Source organism: Aptenodytes forsteri, unplaced genomic scaffold (assembly GCF_000699145.1).
Source record: "Aptenodytes forsteri isolate BGI_AS27 unplaced genomic scaffold, ASM69914v1 Scaffold92, whole genome shotgun sequence".
Lineage (NCBI taxonomy): Eukaryota > Metazoa > Chordata > Aves > Sphenisciformes > Spheniscidae > Aptenodytes > Aptenodytes forsteri.
In genome coordinates this window covers 2,366,486-2,376,531 of record NW_008794581.1, presented here as the reverse complement: position 1 = coordinate 2,376,531, position 10,046 = coordinate 2,366,486, and the positions used below count along the sequence as shown (strand labels likewise).

General features: G+C 39.0%; 1 protein-coding gene across 1 annotated transcript in view; it reads left to right on the top strand.

Moving 5' to 3' along the window:
- The window catches only part of RNF180 (ring finger protein 180), an 86,094-nt gene that overhangs the window by 46,585 nt on the left and 29,463 nt on the right, over nucleotides 1-10,046 (top strand). The window contains exon 4 of the mRNA XM_009272495.2: nucleotides 6,942-7,167. Within this exon, the coding sequence (XP_009270770.1) occupies nucleotides 6,942-7,167 (226 nt within the window). The remainder of the gene's footprint in view (nucleotides 1-6,941; nucleotides 7,168-10,046) is intronic.

Genomic DNA, 10,046 nt, shown 5'->3' with positions numbered 1-10,046 from the left:
GATAGGACGAGAGGAAATGGCCTCAGGTTGCACCAGGGGAGGTTTAGATTGGACATGAGGAAAAATGTCTTTACTGAAAGAGTGGTTAAACATTGGAACAGGCTGCCCAGGGAAGTGGTTGAGTCCCCATCCCTGGAAGTGTTTAGAAGACATGTAGATGAGGCCCTTAGGGACATGGTTTAGTGGGCATGGTGGTGTTGGGTTGACGGTTGGACTTGATGATCTTAGAGGTCTTTTCCAACTTAATGATACTATGATTTTATGATTCTAAGATAGGTAATTTATTTTCTCTGGAACATGGAAGAGGCTAACTAGAGGTTAGAGTACAAATATCTGTTGAGAATATTCTGATTTTCACTTCCATTGTTTATTCATTTATTGTTGTCTCTTTAGAGCTCCATATACAAAAAACATAGGTGTCCTATCAGTAGTTGCCTTAGAAGCCTTGGTCTGCAAAGCACTTAATCATACAAGATGAACAACTCTACTGCCTAAAGCTGCTTCTAAATGATACTGAATAAAAAAAATATACACTGTTAGCTTTAAACAAAAGTTCTCTAGAATGAAGAAAATGTCCTTCAGTTGTTTCCCCTTGAGCAATTTGTCTAACCCAAACGCAGCAGAGAGGGTCTGAACAGAGGACGTGGCAGTAGGTATCTCCAGAGAGCTGCTTAGGCTGCTTTGCTCTGCTTTGAATTTTTTGGCTTGCCTTTGGATTTTTCTGAAGTGGTGTATGGGGAGAAATTTAGAGTGCAGGGAGTTCGGACTGAATTATTGATTTGTGCAGATATTTAAGCCATGGGCATTGGCACCTCTGCCCTATTATGATTTATATGTTTCAAGCTTAGGTTTGCCAGACACCTGAAAAGATGCCCTTTTGCATTCATCATACCAGTCAACCAAAACAGAGTGCTCAAAGGCATACAAACCCCAGTGGACCTTATGGCCTGATTTGGAAGAACTTCTGCTAGTTTAGCTAGTAAAGGTTTTTGGTAGGGTTTTTCCTACATTTTTAAATTGGACTTGAATTTGTTTTCTGAGCTTGCTTTTGAAACCCCATAAAAAGTGACTAATTTAGCCTGCAGAAATTAGGCTAGATAAATTCTGTTCAAAGCAACGAAGCACCTGCAGACTTTCCCATAGCAATGGCACTCATTTCAGTCTCTCTACTCAATCTAGCTGTCAATTTTTATGAAATTTTCAGGAAGCCAGTATACCTGAGGTCACAACCCTTGTGTCAGACTTGTTTGCAATTGACTAACAGGTTCAAAAAGCTGTTGTGTGATGACCTGACAGATGGATAAACATGGCATTCCCATAAACTGCATTTCTGTTGGAAATCAGGCTAAACCCACTGACTATTTTTTTCCAGCAGCAACCAAGAAGTATTTATTCCTTTTTGATCGATTTCTGTACAAAACAGGATCTATATTCACTCTTTCAAACTTTTTCAGACCTGGGGTGTATGATTCTGATTATATAGTATAACTGAAGGCTTAAAGTCTATTTTAGAGCTGCAAATCATTGTAGATTTATTTATGTACAGCTTATGAATAGCGTGGAACAGAATACTGAGAGGCAGCTTCCAAGAGAACAAGGAGAATATGCATACTGCGCTCTTCCAAAATGTGAGGTATGCGAATGTGCAGCAAATCAGGTCTTCCTCCTGGTTTGTAAGGGTGAAAATGTGGCTTCTTGAGCCTGCCACACCACTGTTCCCCTTCTGAGATACTGTTTGATATATTGTTCATGTAAGAGAACAGTGAAGGAGTTGGCTCCACAAAGAGACTACAGTTTTATCCACCTTTACATTAAGCATACAAGGACAGAAAAAAACTTTTTACCCCTCCTAACCAGTCTATGTAACATCTAACAGAATATGTATTCTGATCACCACATATGTCAGTATCTTTTAGTAAGGAGTTACTGAAAAAGATTATCATTGTCCAGTGGAGCATGTAGTCACTGTTATGTTACAAGTACAGTCTGGAATGGGATCTCCACAGTTTTATGGCAAGGATGAATAACCTTTCTCATTTTAAGAGAACTTTTGGATGTATTTGGTGGGCCACACACTAATAATGCATCTGTCTTGTTTCCCAAGTCTCCGTTCCACAGGGCACTCAATCACTCTTACACAATTTTCTGCACCGTCTTGTGCTATTTAATGCCCAGCCGTTTCACAGTGCACATTACTACTCAGGCCAGCATCTCACACTGCTAGGTGTTTCTCTAGTCCTCCATACTGCTCAGCGCTGTGCTGCTTAGCACATCCCATCCCAGACTATACAGATTATTGCTCATTCTTAGTACCACAACGCTGCAAAGCACTCCCCTGAAAACAGCATGTGCGTACTGAATGGCTTATCTCTGGCTCTGCCTTCACACTAATTTCATGTAGATGGGGAAAGAGAGTCCATGGCATTCTTCTGTTTTAACTCTTGGTTAGTAGAAAAATGTAGCCCTATGAGGTATTTAGATTCTTCTGCTGCTGTCATTTCAGGGCACTTTATTGGCACAATTATTATGCACTAATAGTAAGTCAACTACTAATTAACTTGGAGTTGTGTTTGCATTGACAAAGCATACACAAGTATCTTTAGGCTTTCATTCTTCTATTTGAAAAGTGAAATATATGGAAAACTTTGTCTAACGTTTACTTAACTTCAAGGCCTTTTAAAAAATTCCACCTTTGATCATTAATCTTTGCTGGGTTACTATTTATATGAAATACATTTTCTTGTATTTTTTCCAAGTTTTATTTCAGGCAGTTATCTTTGCAAGATAATCATGTGAAGTGAGGAACTGACTTTTTTCTTGGTCATCATTCCCTTTAACTGTGGACGTTTTTGAGTTTACAAAGCATTCTGAATTGGTCCATTTAAAATGAAGGGTTTTGCAAGGTTTTTTCGTAGTTTGGCATCTTGGGGCAAATGTTATATGTGCTTTATTTAGTTTTATCACTGTTCTGATCATACTCCCAGAGTTTACTCTGAACCTCCTTTTACTGGTAGCATACCAGTAAAAGCATAGAATCTTTTCTTGTTAGTGTCTACGTCCACTAGTTCTAGGTCTTTCACATGATTACAGGTAAATCTTACATTAAATGTCACATTATTCATTGGTGCATATGTTCTCTCTGAATGTGGGACTGAATCAAATACTTCCATGTAGTCCAGCCAAACTATGTTAGACTCCTTGTTAGTTAATATTTTTTATAGGCTTTCCAAGCAGAAGTTGATCCTCTGTTCCTCTCCTTTTTTTTGTTAACATTCTTCTGCTGTCCAACCAGTGAAATATCAGGGGTTACCGTCAGATGATACAGTCAGTATTAGCAGTTCCCAAGTGACTTGGGAAGATGGAAACTTCTGAAGGCTCTTACCTTTCTTTCATTTCTTAGTAGTAATAGTTTTGCTTTCGAGGTTTTCCTGTTAGTATTTGGCAATCTTTTACTCCCATCACTGTCCTTGATGTCTACGTCGCCTTTCTCAATTTTGTCTGTACTATAATTCTGCGAGAACAACATTCTGGTTTATGCTTGTAAAGCTCTCAAACATCAAAGCTCTGGCTGTAGTTGGAACATACAGGACTGCTTAATTGCAAACAAAAAATAATGCCTGTTTAAATTATTGTGCATTAGCTTCTTGCATAAGGAAGTTGTTCTGATTTTAGCTTTGCAGTACTAAATGATGCCGTGTGCCTAGATAGGTCTTTTGAGAAGGGGCGCAAAGCTGTAGAAAAGACAGCTTTTATTCTGATCCACTAAGCAAATTACTCTTAGCTAGAGTCTAGTTTGCACATTAGAATAATTTTGATCTTCTTTCTAATTGCAATTGGGTCTGAGAGTCTCCTGTCTGTGCATCTTACCATGATTACAAACCTATCTCAGAACCAACCATTACCCTTGAGTCCTCAACCATTTTGACTCTAGTTCCCTCATTTACTTAATTGGCTCATGCAAGATGTTTAACTTGCAGCTAGTGAGGCAGGCAGCTCCTCTATACACATTGTATATTTCCTTTCCAATCAGTGCTCATCAAAACCAGTCAGCAAAAGCTTGCTTCCCCCACACACACCTTTTGGTTTTGTGCTAGCTTTTAATTATGATTTTGTCCTTACATAGAATCATAGAATCATTTAGGTTGGAAAAGACCTTTAAGATCATCAAGTCCAAATGTTAACGTAGCACTGCCAAGTCCACATGGCTGGGTTGGAGGGGGTTGTTATTGTCACAATGTATTAGTGTTTCCTAATTTCTGCTGAAGTCATCTCTGTCATGTATTAAGCTCAGACTACTTTCCTCGCTTTCTGTGTCAAATTATTTTCCACTTTTTGTCAAAGAAATGGTATTATGAGGCTTCCTTCATTCTAAAATTACTTAGCTGTAATCAACTCTCAATTACCTTTTGCCATTCTGTTCTGGTGCAGGTTGTCTGTGCTGTAAGTGTAGAGACAGTCTGGGTCAAACAGTGTTATTGATTAGTTGTAATACAGAGCTGCTCTAACACTCTTTCCTACAGCATTGAGCTAGAAGTAATAGTCCCAGTTGTTACTGTCTAGGACTAGCTTCTATAGGTGCTAGAGAAGCTAGAAGCTAGTCCCAGCCAGACCTACACTGGCTGCTTGTCAGTACAGCCTAGTTGGCTCTGCAGTAGATTTCAGTACACACTCATGTTTTCTGGGCCCATCTCAAGTCTGGCATGGAGAAAATCAAGCTGGAATAATAAGTGCTGAGGTAAGTGCTACAAGAGCCACACAGTTATTGATGCTTAGGGTTGCACAAGAGCTTATGTTTGGACACAGTGCTAAACCCAAACTGTCTCCATGAGTTTGTGTCACAGCAGGCCAGAATTTATAAGCCCTCTTGGCTCCTGGTTTTCTGGAAAGTGCAATGCGAAGGCTGAGCCGGACTGGCAGGATGAGTGCTTATCCAGAACTGATAAATTCTGGGTAAATACTTCTGCTCTGTATTTTTAAATGCTTTCCATAGTACCCATACTGTTAGAGCTTATTCCTTACTTGCAGTGTTCGGTATCCCAGGTAGAAGAGGACCAACTGTAATGAGAGACAACAGAAATCCAAACCAGTAAGCCGTACATGTAATCATCTCTCAAAAAGATCTAGAGACTCCCATCTCTACAGTAGGCACAAAATAACAATTGTCATTAATATTTGGTATACCAGTATCAGGCAGTGGTTGTCTGCCACAGCCTATGAGTGTCAAAAGTGACCTGTGTAATATACAGCTAGTGGGCATGCAAATTAGATGCAAATCAGATGCAAATCAAGCAGCTGTTCTAGCACAGTGGTATTTATTGGGTAGAAATGCATCAACAGATGTGCTTAATGTCAATAATAGGTGTCTAGAAGGACTTGCAGGACTAATGGTGCAGGACTAGCAAAGAGGTAGGTACAGAGCAGTGGCGGGGCAAGGGGTATGAGGGTATTAAGTACGGATACTGGAGCTTGCAAGAAGTCACTGATACTACAAGGCAGCTTAGAATTAAGACACTTAAACTGTAATCATTAGGCAGGGATTGGTAGTTTAGAACAACAGGCATGAGAGAAGAGTTTTGACACTCAGCAGTGTCTGACACCCTCCTCTCTCTTGGTTCTTTCCTGGTGGGTCTCTTGGATATTGGTATATGTTGGGTTCTGTTAGCTGTGAAACAGAGAGGATGGATAGAAGAGCTAGAGCAAAGTCAATGTCTCTTGTGTGGCTCCCATAATGATGAAAAAAAAAAAAATTCTTTAAGCCAAAAACCCTGGATGCCATTAGTATAAGATCTTCAGATTACATGGAAAGGTTTAGTCATCTTACAAGAGCAAAGCAGGAACCTGGCAATATACACAACTTGTTACGCTCATATGGCATGTACACCATTTGGGAAGTCCAGCTCTGTCCCCCTAGAAATATATCAATGCAGGGAAATTCAGAGCATACTTGCTGGCAAAAACAAGCAGTTACCAAAGATGTTGGGGGTTCCTAGACTTCCTACTCTAAGGTTTAGTTTCTGCATTGTAGTAATAAAGTTGTGGCTTGTTTCAAACTGTGAGTCATTACTCATATGGCATGTACACCATTTGGGAAGTCCAGCTCTGTCCCCCTAGAAATATATCAATGCAGGGAAATTCAGAGCATACTTGCTGGCAAAAACAAGCAGTTACCAAAGATGTTGGGGGTTCCTAGACTTCCTACTCTAAGGTTTAGTTTCTGCATTGTAGTAATAAAGTTGTGGCTTGTTTCAAACTGTGAGTCATTATATTCTTGCTACATGCCCTTTACGCTCATATGGCATGTACACCATTTGGGAAGTCCAGCTCTGTCCCCCTAGAAATATATCAATGCAGGGAAATTCAGAGCATACTTGCTGGCAAAAACAAGCAGTTACCAAAGATGTTGGGGGTTCCTAGACTTCCTACTCTAAGGTTTAGTTTCTGCATTGTAGTAATAAAGTTGTGGCTTGTTTCAAACTGTGAGTCATTATATTCTTGCTGAAACATGCCCTTCACAAATTACCTTTCAAAGGCAGATCAATCCACAGGTTATTTTTAGAGATTTTTGTTTTGTTTTGCCTTTCTTGGCAAAGTAACCAGGTATTTTGGTAATAAAGTTACAAAAAAAATGTTAAAATTCATTTTAAAAGAAGAAATCTGATCATAGTACAGTTTTACTCAGCCTTTTTGGTTTTGTTATTTCCTTCTTTTACTGTCTTACGATTTTTGTTCTCCTTTCCCACAGAGTGCTTGTTGTGACATTCCTGTCTTATCAGTATCTTTCATCTTGTTAAATGTAACCTGTATTAAAAATTAAGAATATCACCAGTGTGTACCAACTTCTCAAGCGTTATTTAAAGTCACCTTCCTGCCAGTTGGTGTATCCAAAATAGTTATGAGCTGAGCTGTGAAAAGATGTTTTCTTTTTCTTTTTCTTCTTGCAGACTGCAAATGATAACCTGCATACAGATGATGAACATGAGCTCAGAGGAGATAAAGAAAGCTACCTCTGTGCAGTATGCCTGGATGTTTATTTCAATCCTTACATGTGCTATCCATGCCACCACATCTTTTGTGAACCTTGCTTAAGGATGCTTGCCAAAGACAATCCAGCCAGCACTCCATGTCCACTGTGTCGCACTACAATTGCCAGAGTCTTTTTCCAAACAGGTACAAAAATGAAAGTTTTTATAATACAGAAAAATATTTGTAGCTTTCCTTCCTGTATTTCTGGCCTGAATAAAGATGTAGTTGAAAGTATGGTAAAACCCTGCTAACCAAATATAGTCATAAAAAGAAGAAAGGAAGGAAGGAAGGAAGGAAGGAAGGAAGGAGGAGAGAGAGAGAGAGAGAAAGAAAGAAAGAAAGAAAGGAAAGAAAGGAAGAAAGAAAAATACGCAATGGGCCACATCCAAAATGCATGCAGAACAAAATTTGGTGATGTTATTCCACTGTGAGGTTTTGTTTGCATTTAACTCTTCCTAGGACTATTACATGCAGGCTTTCTTCAGTCACAAGAAACTATTCTGGATGCATATTTTAAAAAATTATGATTTTTGAAGTGAGGTTCTGATATTTTGCATTTCTTTGGTTTCCTTTTGCTAAATAGTCACAAACTCCAAACTTAATAAATATTTTCTTAAAATATCTTACCAGAAAAGCATTTTTAAAATTGCTAACTTAATGACACAAAAAAATGCTCTTTTCTTGGTTTTATGGCTTTAATTTAGCTACAAGTGAAAATAAAGGCTGGCAGAACTATAGAATCCTCCTAACTAGTCTTGTTTTTAAATTCTTCCTTCCTGGCCTCTTACACCCCAATCTCTAGTGTTCCTGACTTTTAGCAGTAGGAAAACTTGGTGGGAAAGGGGTGTTTAATGTCAGAACGGGTACAGGGATAGAAGAGGGTAGGTAGTGCTGTAGATGGGATACCTGGAACAGCATGAGTCAGGCTTTTATGCCTGGAGCGTAGAAAGGTAAATTCAAGCACCATGGATAAAATTGCACTATGGTATCTGGAGCTAGGCCCTTTACAGCACTTAAAACTGTGCATAGACAGGTCACAAAGTAATGGAAATGACTCAGCCATGCAGGAGTGTTTGTTTATTTTTGTGTGTTGCAGATATCTTGCAGCGATCCTCTTTAAACTGGGAGAGTGCTGTGATGATGACAGGTTGGGGATGCAGATTAAAGTATGATTTCACGTTGATCAGCAGAACTGCCCAGCTTTTATTTCTGGTTGTGCACGGACTCTTCCTCTGTACAGGCACAACTTTGTATAATTTGATGGCAGACCAGTTCAAGGAACTGACTGGGCTAAATAAGAACTCATTTGGGTGGGAAGGAGGCATTTTTCAGACAAACTAATTACCCCAGGATGGTTCACTGGGGAGCTGCTGGTGGCCAGGGATAGGGACTGACTATGTCAGCACTGCAGCAGAGAAAATGGATAGAAAGCTGCAGCCGGAGCACTCTTAGCACCCTGTCTGGCTGGGGTATAGAGGTTTCAAGCTGTTCTCATTTTATTCGCTTAATGTTTGATGCTCCTTTGGATTTGATGTACAGATGAAGTGTGTTTCACCAATAGAGAATCAATTCTAGTTGTTTTAGGGCTATTTAAATTTTAAAAAAGCTATTTAACAGATTTGCTGCAGTAAAATACTACTGGGAGGGCACAAAGAGAGAATATAGATGCTTGCTAAAATGTATTTGCAAAACTTTTCAACACATTTAAAGTACTGTCACTTAAGTGAAATATTACCGGGGTTATTTGTATCCTTTGCGTACTTAATATACAATGTGTAAAAATACCTGATGGGAGGTAATGAGGAAGAGGGAGCTGAACTCTTCTCAGTGGTGCCCACTGACAAGACAAGAGCCCATGGGCACAAATTGAAACACATGAAATTCCATCTGAACACAAGAAAATGCTTTTTTCTTGTGAGGGTGGTCAAACAAGTTGCTCAGAGAGGCTGTGGAGTCTCCATCTGTGGAGACACTCAAAACCCAACCAGACATGCTCCTGGGCAACCTGCTGTAGCTGTCCCTGCTTGAGCAGAGTGGGTTGGACTAGCTGATCTCAAGACATCCCTTCCAACCTAACCCATTCTGTGAAAATATTAAAAAGGTATCTAGTTTTTTTGAGGAAAAGGATTTGTGTGGCTAAAGTGTAAATACAGTGTCATAAATATGTAAATAAAGTCTACTGTAAATAGCCATAACAGTATGAGATGTGTTTAGTATTAACAACTTCAGATGAGAGAAATCCGTATGGCCTTACAGCAGCTATTTGTATATTGTTCTTCAGTATATAGCAATATATGCTTGACTTTCAATATATTTGAAAATAGATACATGAAATGTACATTGTTTTATTATACATATATTAAGAAAAATATTTTGTAATTTCCCAGTGCATAACATATTGAGCAACTTTTAAATCAACCAAGAAATATTGATGATGATATCATATCCTTAGAGAAATTAGTAAAATCAACACATTAAGGAAGATGGATAGTGTCAGACCAATGTAAAGCGTAGTAAATATTTTTTTTTTGCTCAGGAGATTTATTAAGCCTTTTAAAAGTTATGCTCAAGTCACTGCTGCTGTAAGTTTGTGCAGCCAACAAAGCAAAGTTGCTAGCATTCTTTACATATTTCTATAATGCTACAGCTGGGATGTCTTATTTCCCTCACTAATTTATTCTGGATACTATCTGCAGCTTTCCTTTTGTGTAACTGCATTTTATTTTACAAGGATATCTCAAATATAAAAAGTTAGGGATATATTCAGAAGTTCAATTTTTAGCTTGTACGGTTTTGCAAACTGAACATAACTGCAATAGAAGGATACATGTAACGTGTCAAAAGAAGATGAACATGTCAATTATCATAGAATCATAGAATAGTTTGGGTTGGAAGGGACCTCTAAAGGTCATCTAGTCCACCCCCCCTGCCGTGGGCAGGGACACTTCAACTAGGATCAGGTTGCTCAGAGCCCCGTCCAGCCTGACCTCAAATGTTTCCAGGGATGGGGCATCCACCACCTC